General features: G+C 53.1%; 1 protein-coding gene across 3 annotated transcripts in view; it reads left to right on the top strand.

Annotated features, from left to right (window-relative positions):
* MAP2K5 (mitogen-activated protein kinase kinase 5) overlaps positions 1–14066 on the top strand; it is a 142418-nt gene extending 128352 nt beyond the window's left edge. For all 3 annotated transcript variants that reach the window (XM_062583859.1, XM_062583858.1, XM_062583860.1), the window contains exon 22: positions 13650–14066. In XM_062583859.1, coding sequence (XP_062439843.1) covers positions 13650–13754 — 105 coding nt within the window. In that variant the 3' untranslated portion in view covers positions 13755–14066. The remainder of the gene's footprint in view (positions 1–13649) is intronic.
* Positions 14067–22455: the final 8389 nt, after the last annotated feature.

Genomic DNA, 22455 nt, shown 5'->3' with positions numbered 1-22455 from the left:
TGAAAGATTTTTAATTGGATTTTCATTGTGATTGACAGCATTTGATTATGACAGTAACTTTATTTGGCTGGACTGTTACAGCCCTCTTGTTCGGATTTTTTCCATCAAAGCGCTTTTTTATCCGCTGAATTCCCGGCGGAGCCTGTGAAAGAGCCTTTTAGCACCTTTGTTGTGGCCCTCCCCGGTGGTGATCGGACCCAGCTGGTAGCGGATCAGGAAATGTTCCCCGCACAAAGAGGCCGCAGCGCCTGTCTCCGCCGTTTCAATAATTTTAAGAGCCCCAGAAACCTGTTGAGGATTAGAAGTAGCTTTAGATGTGAAATGAGTGTTAAGTATTAGTAATCGGGAGATTAGGGCCCCGGGGACAATGGGAGATAAACAACTGCAATTAAGGCAAATCTGCCAGAGTAAACAAAATTTAGCAGAAACAGATGCCCTAACCATTTTGGGGGATTGATTGGAGGGCACCGAGGAATCGATTTTTGTCTTGTTTACACTTTCAAACCCCTGTGATAAACTGGGAGGCTAAATATTTCATACAGCCTGATTTTAGTTAATTTTTTTCCAGCTCCTCACAGTAGGGCTGCTCTCTTCTAACAGTGACCAGGCCTGAGTTTATTCCGCGTTCACAGGGAGCGGCTAATTGTCTATGAAGGGCCCCTGTGTTTAAATGGGCTTGACAGGAATTTAAATTTTGTTTCAATCAACCTCTGTGCTCACAGCCTGCTCCAGTTTCTAATTTTTAAATTAAACATGATTTTTTAAGCTGCGGCCTTTCCGCTGGAGCTCGCTGCTCCGACTCCCGGCGAAGGCAGCTGCCGCAGCCCTGGAACGCGCGGGTTTATTAAGGCAGTAACAGCAAAGCACTCGGAGCGGCATCCGTGGAAAAGTTCATTGTCCCATAAACGTGCATCTGCCTGCTTGCATTTAATGGGAGATGCTGGGGTAAACGCTCGGCTGGTGTAAATCAGAGCGGCACCGCTGAGGTCTGCTCCCACGATGGGGAAATCTGGCCGTCTGACTCGGGGGAGCCGCGATTTTCACTGGATAAAGGCTCCCGTTAGGAAACGGTGGCATTAAAATACAAGTCGGAGAATGGAAGTGGTTTTCGTGGCCTTGGTCATTTATTCAATGACCTTGGGTGAGAGTCAAAGGAATTTTTTTTCAAGCCAACTAGTGGTGATATATTTTTGTTCTTTTCTGTGTTTTTGGAAGGACTCCATGCAATCATTCATATATGGTTTTATATCGATACCTTTTCTGCTCCTAGGACAGAGTATGATTTGACAGTTTGTTCATATTTGATCATTCAATACTTGATTTATTTAATTTTTCTGACAGCACACAGGTATGTTATTTGGCACCAGATGTGGAAGGTGTTTAGGCCTGTAACTCGATATGAGCTTATTGAGAACTTCTAGTAGTTTAAAAAACAGCTTGTTTGTTTTAATTGCACAAACTTCATTACTGAGATACTAGTGAAATGCAGGCTGCTTCGTTCTTCCTTGTAGTTTCCAGGCCGTTTCCTTTTCTGGTGGGGGGCGTATTTTATGTGTGTGTGCAGCACTTCCTTCAAGGTCCGGGTGGCAAAAACTTAGGAGCTTGTGTAAATCATTGCAGTAATTTGCTTCCCCCCCCCTTTCTTTCTGTTGATAAAAACCTGTTTCTCAACGTTTAGACTGCATTTTTGCTCCCTTTCTTTTCTGAGCCAGGGGAACGCTCAGGCCCCATTTGAAGGAAATGCTAAATCAGCTTTTATTGTCTGTCCGGTTCTGTTTGGTGTCGCTGAGACCGTTGGTGCGCTTACGGTGAGGCATGGGCTGAGGTACGCGTCTGAGGGTGCGTCTGTTAGAGCTTGGGTGAGGCGTGCGTTTTGGTGTGAATCTCCTGATCCTTCAGAGATACCACGCTTTGATCCTCATCTCAGAGAGGTCTTGGATCCTCGTCACAGAGAGACCTTGAAGCTCAGAGGTTGAGCTGATCCAAATGAGCCTAAGGGCAAAGTGCTCCGGATGCACTGCAGCCACAGCCCGGGCTAGAGCCGGTGCGGAGCAAGCCACCTCCATCCCCGCGATGCTGCACCAGCCGTTTCATGCTACAGATCTGCTTCTGCTGTTGACAGCTTGCTAATGTTGACATACACGATCAGCCTTGGGCCACTCTCTCTTTTCTTCTTCTACTGCTCTTTCTAACCTCAACAACACTTGCAAAAGCACACTTCAATTATATTTCGGTTGCCTTAATTTTTTAAGAGTCATCATGAGACATACCTTTGCTAGAAGTTACCTCATTTTGTTAGCTTAAGCACCAAGGGACATGCCAAGAACAGTTGCTGGTTTAACAGCAAATATCAAAAGCAAAACGGCCGTGGAAAGAATGATCTGCAGATGGGCAAATAGACTCCTGTGTGCCACAGCCAAAACCAAAACCCTGTAATAAATTTTAGACTTTCAGGACAGAAGTACAGGAAGAGCCCTAGAGGTTACTATGTGCCACAGGAAGAGAACAGCAAAAATCCTCCTGACGTGAATGCACACACTCACCCCACGGTGCCCCAGGGCCCTGCAATAGGAAGGAACTGAGCAATTTGAGGAGAGCTCCATGCTGCAGAAGACAGAGTAGCTGTAGTTCTCGCTGAGCTGGCTGGAAGAAAAATACCCTCTCGATGGCTCTGGGGATGAGTTTGTAGTCCTCAGCATCCAGCCTGGACACATCAGCCAGGAGCCAAGAGGTTCCTGAGGATTGTCTTTAGGGCCACCAGCACATCATTTGGCTATGGCCAATGTCCAACCCTTCAGAGGAAGGGTTTTTTTTGTTTGGTTGTTTTTTTTTAAAAAAAGGTTTTTAATCATAATGGGAGATCTATATTACTGTTTAAAAGTGCATATTCAGATGTGGTATCTGGACTGTTCCTCTTCAGGTGGTGAGCCTTAGAGTACTGGAGAGGGATGGGCCGCCACGGCTTTCCTTGGGACTTAGGAGGGAGGCAAGAAACTGGGAAATGGCAAGATCTGCACAGAAGCAGAATAACAAGTTAAGCTGTTCTTCCTTTTAGTCTGTCCATTGCACTTGGGAAATGTCATTTAAAGATAAATTCTGTAAATTGCAGCAGTCTTTTTGATGCCTCAACCAAAATACTAAAGCAGCTGAAAATCACTTTCCATTATCTTTATTGTACAAAAAGTAAAACTGCACTGGAAAAAGTTAGTCTACCAACGCAGAAAAAATATCCAAAAAAAGAATACTTCTCAAAAGAAAAAATAGTGGTAAACAGGAAATCTAGCTCCAAGATTTGACTGCTTAGTAGCATTATTCATTTATCATTTTGTCTGATACACTTTGTACCATCTTTTCACCATCTTAAATATCGTCAGATGAATAAAATTATTAGTGTGCTAATCTAGATAGCCCCAGCTCTAACACTGACCTAGGCTAATCTGCCTTTGCAATTTCAAGAACTGTTTGACTCCTCTGAAAGTAACCTTAAATTGTAGTCTTGTAAGAATTCCAGAGCTGTATCCTTCACTCCTTCTCCTAATGAGGTTATGACCAAATGCTCATTATAATTGCTTTAGACTCCTTTTAATTTTCAAGCTTATTAATCATAAGAAGAGTTATTTAAAATTGCATAAATTAATCTTAGATTAAAAGCCCATCAAAGCCTCGAAACAATTAAGAATAAGTAGGATTTCCCTGGGGCAGCAAGTTTTATTTTAATAGTGTAGTCAGGTGGATATCAGAACATTGAAGTATGGTAGTGATTAATGTATGCAAAATTTAAATGAGACTTTTTAAATGGCAAATCTAAATCACATATTGACCTAACTGTAGACTTTAACTGCATTGTCTGTCATATATTTAAACTGTTTAGTAATCAACATTTTAATTACAATGTATGTTAGGGAGGCCATGCAACAAACAAAACTCACCACTTTCTGACACTCGCCGTGGAAGTGTTTAGCAGGCTGTGTTATTAACAGCTCAGAAAGAGGGAATGAGGCAGGAGAGCAGAAACTTCAAGGAGACTAGCGATCCTTGATTTCGCTTATAGATGTGTGCTTATCCCTACTTCATACGCACCCAGAAGACACCGCTGCGCGTTGCAGCTTTCTGACCTTTTTTGGTACCCCGCCGTTCTCGTGTCCCTGGTGCCGATCCTTTCTGCTCTCTAAGCCGGCAGAAGCTACGGGTGGTGTCCTCGTGGGTGTGGGAAACTCTGAGAAGTTAGCGCGGGGGTGGTTGTGTTTCTGGCTCTTGGACCGCCTGGCCCTCAGTCTGCCTGTGTTCGCAGGCTCCTGCAGAGGTATTTGAGGCACTGTGTGTTTGACCCCTGCTGCGGGAGATTTCGGGCTAGCACCCGGCTGAGAGGAGGTCCTCAGCTATGCTGAATTTTTGTCAGGCCTGGCAAGAGGCAGTCCTAACCCTGGGAAGTTGATACGGTGAGGGTAGGAAGCGGGAGAGAGAACCGGGCTGCTGAACACTTGGTACCTGTTCAAACCCAGGCGTGCAAGTCGGTAAGAAAAGATAATGCTTTCCAACCGGATTAACTGTGATTTGGCAGTGCCATCACGGCAGGTACCACCTGGGAGGCCAAGGGCCTCCTATCTGGAGAAGGATGTCTGTTAAGCAAGGGGTGACCTTGCTGGTGGTTTCAAACACTGGAGACATGCTTTCTAGACATGCCAGGCCACCCAGTCACCGCTTTTTTGCGCACTTCAGATACCCTCCTTGTTCTGTGAAGGGTTAGCTGCCATGATCAAAATGCATCCTAAAACTGTAAAAGAAAAACAAAGGATGCAACAGCCAGATTGCACTTAAATACAGTGCCCTGCAAGGTCTTTCCACTCATGTACCTATTCCATGTCTCCATGGACCGGTGTGAGTGTTTAAGGGCTTCCAATTTTTTACTGCAGTCCAGCCTTAGAAGCAAACAGTGGAGGAGAAGCTTGCTGTGCAGAGCAGCCCACGGAGGCTTGAACACCTTCGCTGCCATGAATTAGCAACTATTTGGGAGTCAGCTATAGAGTATTGGCCTGAGGATTCCTAGCTGCTATTCCTGGCTGTGGGAGCAGAAATTGGCCTTGTGGATAGCTAGCACAGATAATTAGAGCAGCATTTAGTTTGGCTTGTCCTTGGAGGCAGAAGCTCTAGATGTAAAATCCTCCACTACTGGAGGCAGTAGTAATGAAATCTTCTGTGCGGTGGGGTCACCAGAGGGAGACGTGGGGCCACTCCCGGGCAGTTTGGGTTACTCAAGCGCCTCATCTCTCCGGGCGTCCTGTGTGGTTACAGAGCCGGGGTTTGCGTTTGTCGTTTCGGAGGCCTGGCTTCTGCTCCCACCCAACCTGGGAGGGGTAGGAATTTCCTCTGGAGCGTGCGCCCTCAGTTAGTTACGAGAGCTGTAAATAGCATAGAAACATCGGCAGCAATCGGAGAACTGGCGGGGGGGGGGGGTGACAACTGTGGTCCAGTGGTTTACAGCCAAGTTCTCATTTCCCAAAATTGCAGAGCTTGCACTCCTTTAGCCAGCTAGGGCTGAGTTGCCAGCCAGGCTCTTCTGATTTAGTGTTTGCACTACGGCCATCTGAGCGGGCACCCCTGCCACAAGCCCCGGCGTCCTGTGGGCAGCCGGGATTTCCTAGGGCCCGTGTTCCTCCTGGGTCTCAGCTCCTACAGACAGGGAGGCATTGGCAGCGTCAGCAGGATTAGGGCATGGTGGGGAAGGAGAACAGGTTTCCAGCTTTCATTTTGTTCTTGAAAGATGCCCAGCGCTCAGAGCTGCCATCTTCTGCAGAAGGAAAGCTCTGGCTGACGCGTCCGACGCACCATGCGACATCGGGCCATGAAGCAGCGACATGCCATTTCTAATACTGCCTAATGAACTGCTGCACAGTCTTCTCCCTCTCCTTTTAAAAATGGCATCAAAATCGCATGTTAAGCAGAGAGTGAGCTTTCCTTAAAGCAGCCTGTAGCCATCAGTAATATTTATTTTCTCTATTTGTTTAAAGCCTGTGAAGATTGTGGTTTTCTCCATGTTGTCCTGATGGAGCCCTGACCAGCAAGCGTGCAATGCCCCTAGCCCTAATGTGCCATTAATGATAGGTTAATGTACAGTATAATGTTTTTTGGACTACGGGTTCATTACACTTCTGAGTGCAAGGTCCTTCTGCAGAGCGCCCAAGGTCCCATTGCATTATATCATGCAATAAAAATACCCTTTTCATATCACACACTAATAAACTGTATTTGAAATGCTGTCTAAGGGCACTACCATCGTCTTGATAGTCTGCCTGTAACAGTTGGGATCTTTTTATTATGTTTTTTGTTATGCTGAATTCAAATTTTTAAATGAAATGCATAATTTGTCTTTGCTGCTTTGTAGTGAATTGGGCGCAGTCCTTTTGCTGTGCGGTCTGGGAGGACTCTTAGGACAGAGGGCACTTAAAGCACAGCACTGCTGCAGCCCGCAGCGGCGCGGTTTGCTTAGCAGCACACCTCGCGCGCCGGGGACGTCTCTTGCTGCCCTTTCTGGTTCGTTAGGGGCACTGGTTGCATTCGGGTGTCGCGTAGTCGTGAGCACAAGGCCTCTGTCCCTGCAACCCCTTCTCTGTGCATCCTTGCTGCTCCTCGTTGCTCTGGGCTGTGGTCACGTCTGTCGCTGCAGCTCCCTCCCGGCTGGGGAGGGGACGGCTGCCCCCGAGCGCGGGGCCGCCTGCGGAGGCGGCTGAAAGCACGCCAGCAGCCACGCTTCCTCCGGTGAGGCTGGAGCCTCTCCGAAGCGCAGGTTTGGGGCTGTGAGCGGTGCAGGACCACCTATTGCGGCTGTTTCTTGGAGGGAATTTGGTCTCCCCTGAGCAGGTGTTTCGTTTCTCGCTGCGTTGCGCTTGCTCCTGGGCCGGACGGGAGCGGGGCCGCGTCGTGCCCGCTGGCTGGAGAAGGTCTGCGTGGCTGCCGTCCCGCTGAGGACACCATTTAAAGCCCATTGCGGTAAGCTGCGGGCAGGTTAATATCAGAAATGATGACATCCCAGACATCATCTGGAGCAGAATGCCAGGAAAGCAAATTGCAGAGTCTTATGGGTAGGTAAAATTATGGAACTTACACCCTTGAATAATGGCGACTTAATTGACTGGGCTAAATGATTGATGGTTTGTGTTTGAATTACCAGAGCAGTGTGCTCAGGGGGACAGCGCCCTTTTAATTTCATGTCAGATATTTAAATCATTTACATCACCCTGTGCGAGGTGCTCCCCTTGGAAAGAGTTAACCTGTCCGGCGGGACACTGCAGCCTGGGAAACGTACCCTTTATCAAGAGAACGAGATGAGACAAGTTCATTTAAAAAGCCTGGTTTGTCATTGTTTATCTAATTTTCACAGTTGACACACAAAATTAGGCTGGCTGACACTCACTCGACGGCCATCCCGGCCCCGTCCTGCCTGACCTTTCCCGCCACGAGCGGCTCCGCGCTCGCTGCCTTGCCTTGCCTTGCCTTGCCTTGCCTTGCCTTGCCTTGCCTTGCCTGCTGCAGCGCTGTGCAGCCGAGCAGCAGGTTGCACGGGGCCCCCGGGCCAGGGCGCCGCGGAGCCAGGACCCCGGCCGGTACGACAGAGCTGCCTGGCGATTGCTTTGCAATGTATTTTCTGTTGCTCGGACATGTTGGACCTGCCAATTAACAGCAGTTTTTCATGCTGAGTAGATAAGGATTGGCCAGGACATGGTTGCTACTCCATAACTAAGGTATGTGGAGGTCTGAGCAAAGGGATGAAATGCCGTGGGGATAGGGTCAGCTCTGTTATGGGGACGGACCGCAAAACCTTTGGACTCCTCTTATGAGCATCCCTTTCCACGGTGAAATGCTTCCCTCCGTGATTAGGCCTGTAAGCTTTGGGCAGATTTTCGTGTTACCAAGACTCTCAAATGTTAGATGAACCATCACTGATAGGGCGTGAACAGTATCTCCATTACAGTGATTTTACTAAGGAAGGTTTAAAATCAGTCCCTGGTTTGCCCATTTGCAATGAGTGGATGTGGATGTTAGTGAAAAGAGCCGGGCTCTCTGCTGGTGTTAGCCCAGTGCAGCTCAGCATCCCAACTCGGCAGCTGCCCAGGGGATTTGTTGGCAGGATTGGGAGTCTCTCTCTATCCGGAAAGCAAGCTAATTTCTTATTATCAAAAATACAAAAAATAAACTAAAAAAAAAAAAAATAAAAATAATGGCCACTACAAAAAGGTGTGCACACCATGGCAAATGGAGAACGTTGTCTCACCAGGGCAGTAAGAAACTGTTCACTGCGACTGCAAACACATTTCAAGCCTCTGTGCATTTAATGTTTTTTTCAGCATTACCTTGCAAAACAAAATAGATCGATACCAGAATGTTTAAGTACAATGGGTTGCTTGTGTTTGTTTTAGAACTATTGCTCACTGTTGAAGCAAGGTCTGTTGATGCCAGTGATTTTTACTTGTTGCTGAGATGCTCAGAGGCCAGAATTCTTGAATAGCTGGTGCCCAAGCTGTTGCATCTTGGTCTGATTTTCTTTCCTGAAGTGACAGTTTATCATGGCCCGATCCTGCAGCCTGGGCATGTGTTAGACCTGGAGCTGGGCAGCTACATTTCTCTGTTAGCAGTTTGATTTTTTACCTGTTTTTTCCACCTCATTCCTTCCTTTCCTCCCCATCTGATCTCCCTGCCACTTCTGTCTGCTGTCCCCTCCAAAACCATCTCCAGTGAAAGATGCTGGTTTCTGAGGAGCATATTTTGGACTAGGAGAGTTAATGGCTGCAGTACTCTAGGCGCCTAGAAAGGGAAATGGGGAACTAGATGCCGAATAATGGCCAGATGTTGAGAACGTGTCAGGATGACCTTGTGAAGAGGTTGCTAAGAGCAGAGCTGACTGCTACTGGTGGAATCACAGTAATTTGGGCTTTGAAAGAAGTCTTACCTGTTTTCCCTGACATAGCTCAGAATGCTATGCTAACTGCAAGTACCTTTTATGTAGTTCTCATTGCATTTTCTCTTCATACATTGCTATAAGCAGACCAAAGGCAAGTTGGATGGACTAGCACCTTGTCCACAATTATGTAGTACTCTGTAGCATACATTTATTTTGCAGTTGCAGACATGATTGCAGCAGTAAGATGTTGCTGAGCCAGTTGTGGCCTAGGGGGCCAGGTATTAGAAGCAGAAAAGTGGTTTTGGCCTAGATTTCAGCATGGGCTGTCCCTGGACCTTTTAAGTCCCATGACGCTTGTGACCTTGTTCTCACTGCCTCACCTGAGCTTGTCAGCCAAGTTTTGCAAAAACAGTCCCACTTCACGCTGCAGACTTAGCTCTGGTGAACACCTCTGTTCTCCCACTCCCCATTAAAAAAAAATCAAACTCTGGTAAAAACATCCCTTCAGCCTACAAAAAAATCCTCGCTAGAGCAGTACAGTTTGAAAACAAAACAGTAATCTAAACGGTCAGTAATTTTAAGTTAAAGTTATTCCTAGGGAGCAAAATGAGTGTGGAAAACACAAGGCTTCAGTGAAATAACCTCGCAAAACAAAGCAAATAGGACTAACAGTGTGGGTATCTGATGCTTTAAACCTTGCATATCCTGCAGCTTTCCCCTGCTTGTTGTGAGTAGCTTAACTGCCAGGGTATATGGGTGAGAGATCCCTGCCTCTGCAGGCAGTCTCTCCATCGTAAAGGAGATTCATGGGAGAAGCGGACTGTCTTTAATAGCTTTTTTTTTTTTTTTAATTGCCCCAATGCATCTGCTCTTCCTTGTCTGTGGGCTCTTGATTGTTTTTTTCCTACTTCTCACTAGTGTCCTTGACTGTTGTTTTGCTTAAGAGGTGAAACAGCTATTTCTAGCCTATATTGTTTATAATAAGCCTTTACCTCACTTTTTTTGCACCATAAATGCCAAAGTGCTGTACAAAAGACATGTGCACTAACTCTCATAGCACTCTCATGACAGGGCAAAATCATTTATTCCCTTTCTAACCATGAGGCTGAGGGAGATTAGGCAGCTTCATGAAGGTCATACTGGAAAGTATATGGCAATTGGGAATAAACACCGGGACTCCTGCCACTGGATTCCCAATTGTGCCCTTTTCTGAATTGTTTTCATAGGCAGAAATCAAAGGAAAAACAAGAATATTTCAGATTGACTTTGTTAAGTAACACATTAAAACCCTAATCTATGCAGCATGTCTGGAGTAGGTGGTAAAAAGAAAAAAAAAAGAAAAGTAGGGGTGCCATTTCCCTTCCATGCCATTCCTGGTATTAGACATTCAAGACCACAGTAAGACTTCTAATAGCCAGGTGTTGGAAGGAAAAAGACATTGTCCGTATGCTCAGTGCCGTAAGCGTCTGTGTATTTAAATGCATCATTTTAAGAGCGTTCATCTTCTCTCGGTAGCATTGAGCTATACGCTGCCATCCTCAAAGCTCTTGAATGGGCTCTTGATACCTCTGGATACGCTCCTCTTCCTTGGTGGCCCGTTTCCCAAGCGGTGACTGTACGTGAGAACACACACGTCTGCCGGGATGGGAAATTCAGAGCTTCCTGTCAAGTTTAAAGTTGCTGTCTACAACTAAAAATGGCTGAAAGGAAGCAATTTGCTTCAAAAAATTGAATATTGGGGGAAAACATCCATTTCTGTAGCAGTTATGAAGAGCAAACTCAGAAAGGTCGAATGAAATGGCAGGTAGCAGCTGCCCACAATTTCAAAGGCCTCAGGATAAAATTAAGGGCTTGCGGCTGGAGCCCTGCGGGAAGCACTGACAAACGGGAGACGAGGAAAGCAAGTTCTTTGAACTGACTTTCCTTTTGAAACCTGTAATCACACGAGAGTCATACCGAGGCCCTCAGTTAGCAGGGGTCTAGTGATCGATTTAAACGGCGTGGATCCGCGGGGCTCCAGCGCGGACGGCGAGCAGCTCCCCATGGCTGTGGGCACCTGCAGCGATCCTGCCAGCGGGTGCTTGTTCTGCTTTTGGACCCCCCCTTCCCCATTTTGTTGAGCGTTTCCTTTCCTTTTAATACACCTCATGTCCTCTCTGAAGTTGGTGGGCCTTATCAGTTTAATTATGGGAATTAGCCCTCTGAGATGAGTGGAGATAAGAACTGGCTCTCCCTGACTATTGATGAGTTTGCCTCATTTATTTATTAGCTTTGTCTTGCTTTTACTGTGTTTTTCCTCTCTCTGCACTGTGAAGGGACCAAATTCATGGTTTTCCCCACAAGGAGAGTGCAGCAGAGGTTGCCCTGGGGGAAGAACCGAAGACCTTGTTGTGCCGGCTTTGTGAGCTACCAGAGCCCACAGCTGCCCGTTTGAGGATCCTCTGGCCATGGGAACTGCTCTGCATTGGTTTTCTTCTGTGAGCTTAAAATGAAAGGTGCTAGAGCTCAACAAGAACCTCCTGTAATTCAGACGGCAAAGTGGCAGCATCCTTCCTGCCTCTGGATGCAGACCAACTTCGAACGGAGATGTCAGATGCCAGGAATTGCTGGGGTGGAGGGCTAGGCTCTGCCCTGCACGTGCGGGACTTGGTTGAGGCTCCTCTTGCATCTTCTGCCTGTGTTCAAAGCCTGAGGAGGCGCCAGGATGTGGGCGGCAGCCTGGAGATGCCCATACGGGGAGGGAAGCTGCCCTTCTGCCTAGTCCTGAGGTTGTGGCTGGCTGGGACCCATGCTACAAAGCAGTTCAGCCCCAGGGCCATTATCTGGAGAGCTTTCAGGGCACCAGGAGTCAGTGCAGAGAAATAAAACATTTGCGACGTTTGCAGCTCCTCATGGTATATTTGGTGTGTCCTGTTCTCCTGGCTGGTGAATGTCTCGCTCAGCTAAGTCACTCCACCAGAATACTCCTCCCATCTATCTTCTACAAGGTTAACTGGGAAAGCAGGTGATTTGGTCCCAGTAAGTTTTGAAGAAAGGTCCTCCACATCTCATATTTCTTTGTTAAAAGTTTTAGCTGAGTTTCCAGTCATCCCAAAGGCTTGAAGCAAAAGCATCTTATGCTTCCTCTGCATTTTTTGTAGTTGATGGCATATTTTATTCCTGTGGCTCCTGCATTTGCTGGCCCTGGCCCACAGAGTGTTTTATGGCTTTGAGCAGGCGCTGCGAGGATTTATGGTACTCTATTTAGCCCAGTGCTGCTTCATTGCTCCGCTCGGTGCCATCTTCGCCCAGCCTCGTGCCAGGCTTCGCGGGCCCTGCGCAGCCCAGCTCTCATGCTCAGCAAGCCCATTGCCACCGCTCACTGCTGGGGCTGGCATCGCGCTGTGCGCGCTGGTAATTCCCATATGTACGTCACCATCCCCAAAGGCTCCCCAACACATCTACTCTGATTATTTTCAGACATTGTTTGCAAGAACTATGAAGTTTAGTGTTGCAAAAAAAGAGCTGCTTTTGAGTGATTTGGAGTAGAGGTTTTCATCATCCGTGATGGTTTCTCCTGGCAAATGCTTTCTTTCAGCCATTTATATAATTGCGGTACTGGGTTTCCTGTGGATTTTTATACTGCATTTGAGATTCATCTGAAGATGGCATGTTCCCATCTCTAGGAATGTGGCCAGATTGAGACATGAGCTGGCTGCCGAAATTGCAGGCCATATTTTTGTTTCCTCCTGAGGTGCTGTTCTGATTTTGTGAGGTGTCTGAGATACCACCTTCCAGTGTCTGTGGTAGCCATTGAATTCACGGGCGAGAATATTTTACAGTTATCCCTCTTCCTATCATACTGTAATTTCCTGCAGTAGCTTCTCATGAAGACCAATTTCAATCGTGTTAAGTGAGATTTTCATTTCTTTGTCAACTGATCCCTCCAAATGGCATCTGCTAGCACTTAGGTACATGAAGAAGTGCCTCCCAGTATGGACCACCGCCAAGGTGCTGCAGCACGCTGGCGCCTGGTGCTCCTGAAGCTACCAGCACAAAAATCAGTGACCAAGTAATAAGAGGGACTTAACATTGGAGGGATATTGGTTTTTTAGGTAATTTGTAGAACCATCCATTTAAGGGATGAAGGATGTGTGAGGGGTAGGGCATGAGGTTTCCACCTACATAAGTCAAGGACATGGATATAAGTGAGCGGGTGTGTGTTTTCACGTGCCAAATGGCACAATTCGGTCTCTGCCCCATAGATGGAGCAGTTCAGGTTGTGGACACAATTACTCCTCTAATTTCATTTGGACAAAGGAGAGTACTGTGTCAATAAATGAGAAAAAGGTATAAAAAGAGATTGTTACAGAGGTAAGGTTTAAAATTAAGAGATTGCAGACCTTTACAAAGAAATTAGTGGGTAAATGTTTTTGGTGGAATATCTTTTTACCAAAATATTTTGTAGAGGTTGAACAGCCTGACAGATTATCCTAGAAAGGAGCTGGACCAAAACATGATGAACTAATAGAACCTAAAAAATACAGTGTTTTCAAGAGTGCTAGACTATGGCCTCAGTAGAGTCTATATGAACAGAGGATAATATGGATATAAGGATAAGTTCACTGAACTGGACCAGTCTTTTACTGCATTTTTACGATTTTGGCCACAAGATATTCTGATGTTTTTTTTCAGAAAATTAAAACTTAGATACTTTTGGGGGGCAGGAAGAGTCATGTTTGTTTCAGCTAACTCTGCCTGTGCCGTTTTCCAGGGCCACCCCTTCATCGTGCAGTACAACGACGGGAATGCCGAAGTCGTGTCCATGTGGGTGTGCCGGATGCTCGAAGAGCGGCGAGCAAACCAAGGGCCCCAGTGAGCTGCGCGGGGGCCACTGCAGCGCCCACGACAACAGGTCACCTGGGACGAGCAGACCCAGCCCCACACCTTGGACTGTCAGCGTATCTGGATCATATTTTGCTAAAAAAATATTTTATAGAAGCATCAACAAAATCTGTCAGGATATGTTGCTGCCCTTTTCCTCCCGCCTCATATTAAGGAATTTTCTTCACACGTTTCTTTTGTTGCTGAGTAATTTAATGCCCTCAAATAATCTTCAGTTAAACTGTACACAGCCTTAAAGCACGTATTTTGTATCTATATTTTTTGTTACTGAATGTATTGTATATTTCGTGGCTCCAGAGTATTTTTTTAACTGCTAGACTTTTGCTACTGTACGAGTGACATGCTGACTGTTAAGAGGACTTCTTAAGGAGCTGTTGGCTCTCTTGGGAGCAGGCACCCACAAAATGCTTGCTTGAAAGTCTATTTGTTTTAAAAAGAAAAGGTAGTGAGAAGTGTCTGGACTTGCCCGTCGCGGGAGGAGGCGAGGCATGGCCCTTCCCCAGTAACAGCACGTTGGCTCTAGCAGCAGTCACGCTGTCGGGTGGCTGCTGGTGTCTCTGTGCTCCTGATCGCTTGCTGCTCTGCAGCTGGATCAGGTTTGCTCCGAGGGCTGAGCTGGAACGAGGAGACCCCGATCTCCGTGAGGAGTGACCAGGGCAGTCCCCAGCCCCGACCCCGCAGCATGGTGGCTTTGCTGAGGCAGAGAGGAAGATGAAGGAGGACGGTCCCCTCCTGAAGGCTTGGGAAGTGGGGGAGATGGGACCACAGGAGGAGCAGCAGCCCCAGCAGGTACGCGGCAGAGCGCAGGGCCGTGGGGTTGTGCCGGCCCGAGCCCCGGGCAGGGGAGCTGCAGCGTGCAGAGGGCGAAGGCACCGCTGCCGTGTCCACGCAAGGAAGCTGAGGGCCAAGGCCAGGCTCATGTGCTGTCCCACCAGCGCACAGGGGAGCAAGCCCCAGGCAGGGACACCAGCCGTGCTGGGCCCCCGGCCCCAGCTCCAGGGTTTTGGTTACCAGCAGAGCAGTTTGTGGCTTGCTGAAAGTGTCTTGTGTTGGCTCTGCCTTGATCTCTCTTCCTCCTCCATTGCGTGATGGGTTGTGGCAGCCGGCGTTGAGCAACAAGAGCCCGCGGTCGCTGTAGGACGAGGTGCGAGCGGAGAGGTGAGTGGGCATTGAGTGGAGGTTGGTGGGGATGCTTTCCCTGAGCTCCCCTGGGCCTTGGGTGCAGAAGTCTTCCACCACCAGGGAGGACCTGCAAGTCGTGGTTGTCCTTCATCTTCCACGTTGCTGTCCAGGAGCACTGCGTGCTGCTCTGGCTTTGCTCTGGTTGAGCGAAGGCTCTCAGGTTCTCTGTCACCTTGAAGGCAAAGCAGAGAATGACAGTGTCTGCTGTGTACTTTTTATTTGTGCAATTTCTGTGTGTTTTGTCACAACATACTGACATTTAATCAGATTCAATCTGATTTAATCAATCCTTGTGTTAAGATGCACGTTATGAAAACATAAACACAGAAGAGGACCATAAAAGACAGGCTCAGTGTATAAGCTGAGTTTTAGGTTAGCAAATTAAGCATTTATGTGGTTTTGTTGGGGATGGGCTAGGGGTATTGTTTGTTTGGGTTTTTTGCATTAGAAATAAAATAGTGTTAAAAAAGCTGAGGTAGTTTATTATATACCAGCAAGTTAAAAAAAAAAAACCCTCACAGTGAAAAATTTCTCCTGAACCACTGCAAATCCTAAATATTACTTTGAAAGTAGTCTGGAAAATACTTTGTTTCCTTCCTTGGAGGGATCATTTGTCTTCTTGTGAAGTGTAGAGGTTGCAGGCAGGAACTTATAGACTAAAGTTTGTCTTAATTGCTCTGATGTCACAACCTCCCTGGCAGGTAGCAGTGCAATGAATGAGCCGACGTGACCAGTCAACGTGACCAGTACCTCCAGGTCCTTCTGCTGAAGTGAGACGGATTTCTTCCCTTTGAGCCAGCCAGGCTACAGGCAGCTCTTTCATTTATTTATCTCTAACAGTTTGCATTAGCTTTCTCTGGATAAAAAGTCTCTGCCTCGGATTTAGTTAAAAAGTCGGTAAACCCAAGGCTTTTCCTCACGCTTTCACTGGCAGGGAGGTCGGGAGGGGAAAGACGTCGCCCTGAAAATCTGTCCGGGATGCCAGCCGATGCAACCATGAAAAATCTCCCGGCGAACGGGCTGACAGTGTTATAACTCACTGGCGTGTGTATTAACCTTGCTGTCTTCATCAGTACACTTAATCAAGCCAGCGATCATCGCGGAAGTTTGGGGCCTCCGTCGTCTTCCCCCCACCCGGTCCTTGAAGCGCGGGGGGTTGAGGGACAGGAGGGCGCCGGGCCGCACGCTCGGCGGCTCCGCTCCGCTCCGCGCGGCAGGTAGAGGCACCCGGGGGCGATTTCAAGGCCGGAGGAGGGGGCGAAGCGGGCGGGCGAGAGCTGCGCTCCTGGCCGCGCTCGGCGGGGACGGCCGGGGCTCGCCCCGTGCCTCCGGCCTTGAGGAAGGGTCTCCGGATCCCGGGGAGCGGACGCGTTATCGAGGACGGGGACGCCGGGGGCTGCGGGTGCTCTGCGGATGCGGGGCCGGGGCCGGGCAGCGTGCGCGGGGGGCGGCTCGGGGGCGGCGAAGCCCCTTCGCCCCCCAGGAGCCCCGGCAGTGCTCGCGGGCTGCTCCGGCATCCGCCCTGCTGCTCTCGTCTGCCTGCAGCGGCCGTCGGGGCGGTGGCGGGCGGACGAGTCCCAAACGGGAGCGTGTGCTGGGGCAGGGAGGGTTTGCGCAGTCCGTCAGCCCCCAAACTTCAGCTGTTTTCAGCTTTCCTCTGCCCAGGCGTTGCCAGGCGAAGCTCATCGTGCGGGACAAGCCTGGGATCGTTCTCCCAAGGATGCAGCACAGGCTCTTAGAAAATACTTTGTTTCTTGTATCCTTCAGTCTTTGTTTTCCAACTAACAGCCTGAAAAGCTCCGTGCCAGTGCATGTGCATGCACGTGCCTGTGTGTGTGCAACTGGCAAAGAAACCAGAAACGGGGAACTGCGGCTCGGGAGGTCGGGGCGGCCGCCGACCCGTCCCCCTGCGCAGGCCGAGCCGCTGGCAGACGAAGGCGGCAGCGGCCCGTGTGATGCCAGCCTTACTAACCGAGCGATCGTGAGGAGCAGCCCCTAGGAGCTTCTTCTGGTCTCTCTGACATACGGGAGCAGGAACAAACCAGAGGATCAGCTCTGGGAGTAGCGATGTGTTTTCCTGACTCCCGGAGCTTTGTGGCCCCCCGGGGAAGGTTTGGCTGGAGGCGTGGAGGGAAAGGGCCTGCCCGCAGGGGCCCTGCCGCCTCTGCGTGGTGCAAAGGGCCGTGGGGCAGGTTTGAGGCAAAATCTGGGAAATCTGGTCTTTGCTGCTGTAGGAAAAACAAAATAGTCCCTTGCAGGGTATGCGAAATCTGCTGCCTTTGGGCAACCAGGGGCTGGTACACCCCAGCGGGGTGGGGGTGGGATGCAGGCCTGGGCTCCCCGTGGGGGGGGCCTGGCGCTGCTCTGAATTAAACACTTTAGCAACGACCCCATTTCCTTGAGAGCTGCAGGACGAGCAGCTCAGGACGTGCAGCGCACGGGGACCCTCTTCATTTGAGCGAGCTTGTTTGCGGGCGGCTTTCCGCTGCCTAAAGCGGCGTAAGGGCAGAGCCGCAGCTCTGGGAGGGGAGGCAGCTGCACAGGCGTCCCCACGTCTCCTCTGCCCCCACCAACCCCCACGTCCCCTTTTCTCCTCCCCTTGCTGCCCTGCGGACACACCTGCACGTCAGCGCGGAGCTCGGAGGGGCTCCAGCGCGCAGGGCAGAGCGAGGGCTGCAGGGGCCCCGCCGACGTCCCGCGTGGCAGCGGCTGTTTTCCCCGAACCCGTCCCCAGCCTTCCGTGGGGCCAGGCTGCTCAGTGCCGCTCGGCCTGGTCTGCAAAAGCCTAATATGCAAAATAAATAAATAAATAAATACCAGTTATATGAGCACATCGAATTTAAAAAAAATTTTGGCTTTAAGCAAAGAAAAACTCAAAGGTCTGTGCCTTTCCTCTCAGAAAATTGCAGCTGGAGTCGTGCTGTACGACTGCTGAGGATCTGCACTGACCTGGGGGTGTTTTACCTTCAGTAAAGGGTATTGCCATAAAATACAAGTGTGCACTAAGGACAGGATTTATAGATTGAGCCTTACTGGCTACTGGAGCAGCTTCTGCTTCGCCTGCACCCATCGCGGCTGCTCTCGCTGCGGAGTCCTGCAGCGAAAGTTCAAGGTTTATAAGTAGCCGGTCAGCCCGGGAGATGTTTAATGGCAAATGGATGTCTGGGGCTTTCGCAGGCAGGAAAACTTCTCCCGCAGCCAAGGCAAAACTGCCGGCTGAGGCAGGGGCCGGGCCCTGCGCCCAGGTGAGTGCGCCCGTGCGCTGCCGGTGCCGGGGGCTGCCCGTGCCGGGGTGTCCCCGGTCCAGGCCCATCCCGCAGCGCGGGGGGGGGGGGGGGGGGGGGGAAGGAGGAGGGGACAGGATGGGACACAGAGTTAATTGCTGCCCTCAGCTCATCCTGCTCTGTCTTCGCGAAGGCGCTGTTTTAACCTAATCAATAAAGTCGTGTCTATCGATCGGGTACATTGCATTCCGCAGCATCCCTTCCCACCGCGCCGCCGCGCCGGCCGGGAGGAATTAGGCAGATTTAGAGCCGTCGGGCACGGCACGGGGAGGGCTTGTTTGGCCAAAAAGGAGGTGAGCCACAGCACCGCCGTCCATGGCGGGGAGGGCTGACGGCGGCGTGGCCTGGGATGGGGCTGGGCACGCGGGATAAGGGGGTCTGGCGTGGTGAGGGGTGCATGGAGGGGACCTCGGATGCACCAAGGAGGCATGTGGCAGGGAAGAACTGTGCACACAGGGAGACCCGGGGTGTACGAAGAGGATGTGCAGCAAGGAGAGCCACGCACACACTGGGGACCTGGGCTTCACAGAGGGAATGCACGGGCAGGGGGGGGTCCCGGGGGTGCATGGCAGGGACCCAGGGTGCATAGAGGGGGAACCCAGAGAGACCTGGGGTGCATAGAGGGGCTGCATGGTGGGGACCCAGGATGCACAGAGGGGCTGCACGACAGGAACCTGGGGTGCACAGAGGGGGCACCTGGAGGAACCCGGGGTGCATAGATGGGGTGCACAGAGGGACCCAGCGTGCATAGAGGGGGGCCTGGCATGCATTGAGGGGGCACACGAAAGAACCCCGGTGCATAGATGGGAGCTAGGGGAAGCCCAAGGGGACCTGGGATGTATGGAGGGGCTGCATAAGGAGGGAACCCTGCATGCACAGAGGGGGACCCAGCGTGCTTAGAGGGGGCGCACGGAGGGACTCGGGGTGCACAGAGGGGATGTCCGCGGAGCAGGGCCAGGGCGCGTGGTGGGAGCCCTGGGGGTGCGCGTAGGGGGCGGAGGGGGGTGCGCGGCCGCTGCCGCCCCTCGGCCTCCGCGGGGTGCTTAGCACATCGGGTCAGGGGGAGGGTGCCCGGTCCGCAAAGAGCCGCCGCCCGCTTCCTTTGTCAATGTCCAGTAATTAAAATGTCACCGTTTAATTTTCAGGCCTCTCGGAGCAATCTTTTCCTAATAAAGAGTCTAATCGAAACGCTATTTCCCCCCGCCTCCCCGGGAAGAGCCGCGGAAGAGGCTGTAAAGGCGCAGAGCCGCTGCGGATCGATAGAGAGAAGTCCGGATTGATCGGCCTCTAAAATTAAATTTATTGGGGTCATGGTTTTATATGGTGCTGATACAACTGTTAAATGGGGAACATTCATTTCCAATAGGAGGCGTTTATTAAACTTCCACTGAATTAGACCGCCGTGATTTATGTGGCAATCTCGGCACAGCCCTCCAGGAGAGAAGGGCCTTTCGCGGCCGTCCCCGGGTGATTATTTATTTATACACCCGTGACACGGCTCCCTAAGTTTTAACCTAAATTATCCGCCGGCCTCGCCTGCGAGCGGCGCCGGCCGGGGGTGGTGGTGGGGGAGGTCCCGTCGGGGCGCACCTCACCGCCCGCCGCATCCCTCGCGGCCGCCGCCCGCTCCGCTCCTCTCCGCGGCCCTTCCGCGGCCGCGCACCCTGTGTTCGGCAGCAGCCCCCGGGGCGGCGGCGGCGCCCGCAAACGTCCCGGCTCTCGCGTGCGGCGATCGTTGAGTGTTAATTAGAAATTCATTACAATTAAAAGCCGCGCGCACACGCCTTAATTACATCTGATTTTTAATTCCGAATCCGTGTTTACACAGTAAGCGAGACGTACCTCCTGATTATCCCCAATACTCTTTATACTGTACTAATTATGTAAATTAAACCTAATTAACTGACAAAAACTGCAGTCAATTCAACTGTTAAAAGATACGGCGGCGGCAAGGAGCGGGGCGCAGGCGGGGAGAGCGGCCGGAGCGGCGGGGCCGGCCGCGGAGCTCCCCGCCTCCGGCCCGGGGCTGCGGCTGCCGGCTGGGCCGTCGGGGCGAGCCGCTGCGCCGGCCCGAGTAGCCGCGGCGGGGAGCAGGCACGGCCGGGCTCTGCCGCAAGGCCTGGGGCAGGACACGGGGACAGGCACGGCAGGGTGGCCGCGGCCCCGCTCCCCTCGGGTCCCCCGACGGGCCGCCGCGGGGAGGCAGCGCGGCTGCGGCTGTGGCGCAGCCGCTGCGGGTCCCGCTCTAGGGCTGCCCGCTCCGTCCCGCAGTCCTCCTGCAGACAGACCCCGCAGCCCTTCCCCGGCAGCTCCCGCAGCGCGGGCGCTTACGCCGCCGCTCCGGTATTTATCGACTCGGAGATCCCACCGAAATCCCGCAGCGGGATGCGGCAGCGGTGCCGGGACCCCCGTGCGGGCTGTGCGGGGCTGGCGCACCCCGACGGCGGCGGAGTCTCCCCGGGCCCGAGCCCTCGGTGGCTCCTGTGTCCGCTCGGCTCTACGCCCGCAGTAGCCGGGGAAGCGAAGGGGCAGCTTTAAATAATTAAAAGGCGAGGAATAATTACCGACGCGGACTGTGATCCGTGCGGGAAGGCCGTGCAGCAAGGCCCGGCCGGCAGGACCCCTGCCCGAGCCCACCCGGCCCGACGGGGCGTCCCGGGGTCCCGGCGCTGCGGAGGGCGCGGGGCCCCGCGGAGGAGCGGTCGGGCCAAGGGAAGCCGCGGCCGCGCTGCCCGCGGAGGCCAGTGGGTTTGAGGCCGGGGCCGGTGCTCGCCCGGCCGCGGCCGCGGTGCCCCCGGAGCGCGGAGGCGATTGGCGTCTCCGCGCCCGCGCTGCTGGCCGCGGCGGATGCACCGCATCCTCCCGGCCATCGCGGCCGCGCTGGCGGGGTTGGGGAGGGGGTGACACAAGTGATAGCTGGGGGCGAGGCGCACCGCTATTAACCTCTGCTTGATCGGAGTAATTGCTCCGATCGGGGCAGGACGCGATGATTAATTACAGTTTAATTAACGTGTCCGTGCCGAGCGCGGCGCGGGGACCCACGCGGGCTGGCACCGCGGCTGGCAATCACCCCCCAGTGTGTCCCCCCCCCCCCCGCCGCCGCCCCGCGGAGCGCCGGCAGCTCGGGCCGCGGCCACCAGCGGTGCGCGGGGTGCGCGGAGCCGCCCGCAGCCGCGCTGCGCGGCCGCGGCCCTGCGGCGCGCAGGGGGCCCCCGCCGGGAACGAAAAATGCGGCCGCGGCCGCCGCCGATGCCGCCGCCCGGCGATTTCGTTGCCCGCCCGGGGAGCCCTGCCGGGCGCGGCCGCGGCCGCGGAGCGCGGGGGCGGCGGGCGCGGGGGCGGCGGGCGCGGGGGTCGCGCGGGCGGCGGCGATTTCGATGGGCGCCGTTCGCCGCCCCATCGCGGCGCCTCTTTTCGTTGCTCTCCGCGACCCCCGGAAACTTTCAACGAGCGGCGCCGGCCCCGGGGGCGCCGCCGCCGCCCGCCGGCCCCGCGGGAGCCGCCCGGGGCGCGGGGGGAGCGGCGCGGGCTGCGCGGAGCCCGGCGCAGGTGCGGAGCGGCGCGGGCCGCGCTCTTACCTTGGCCAGCCCGGGCGGGTCCGCGCTCGCTTGCGGCCCCCCGCGCCCCCCCGCGCCGCGCCGCCGTGCCTTAAAGCAGCCGGGCTGCGCCGTGATTGACTGGAGCGCCGCGGTGATTGACGTCCGCGGGGTCCCGGAGGCAGTTAATGTAAATACGCTGGTGCTAAGTGGGTGTGTCCTCCCGTTATTTTAGCTGTCACCGGATCAATGTGCAGCGTCTCCAAGTAAGGATCCGGATCCTCCCTCGGTGGCGCGGGTGGTCACTGCTCTTGTTGCATCTCGGCGCGGGCGGACGCGGGCGGCGGGGCGGGCGGGAGCCCCGGAGCGTTCATGAAACTCCTCACCTGCCCGCCGCGGCTCCGCGCCTGCCGCCGCCAGCGCCGCCGCCGCCCCGGCAGCTCCGCGGGCGCCCCGCGCCCACGGTAAGCGCTGCGCGCTCGGCGCCGCGGGCACGGGGCGGCCCCGCCGCTGCGCGCCGCTCCGCGCTGCCTCCCTGCCGCCGGCCCCGGGGCGCGGCGGAGCGCGGCCCCCCCCGCGGCTGATGGCGGCCCCGGCGCCGGGCTGCGGAGCGGCGGCGCTGCCCGGCAGCCCCTAGAGCCCGGGACCCCGCGCCGCTGGCACGTCCAGCCGG

Source organism: Rhea pennata, chromosome 10, assembly GCF_028389875.1.
Source record: "Rhea pennata isolate bPtePen1 chromosome 10, bPtePen1.pri, whole genome shotgun sequence".
NCBI lineage: Eukaryota > Metazoa > Chordata > Aves > Rheiformes > Rheidae > Rhea > Rhea pennata.
This window is presented reverse-complemented; position numbering and strand designations above follow the sequence as displayed.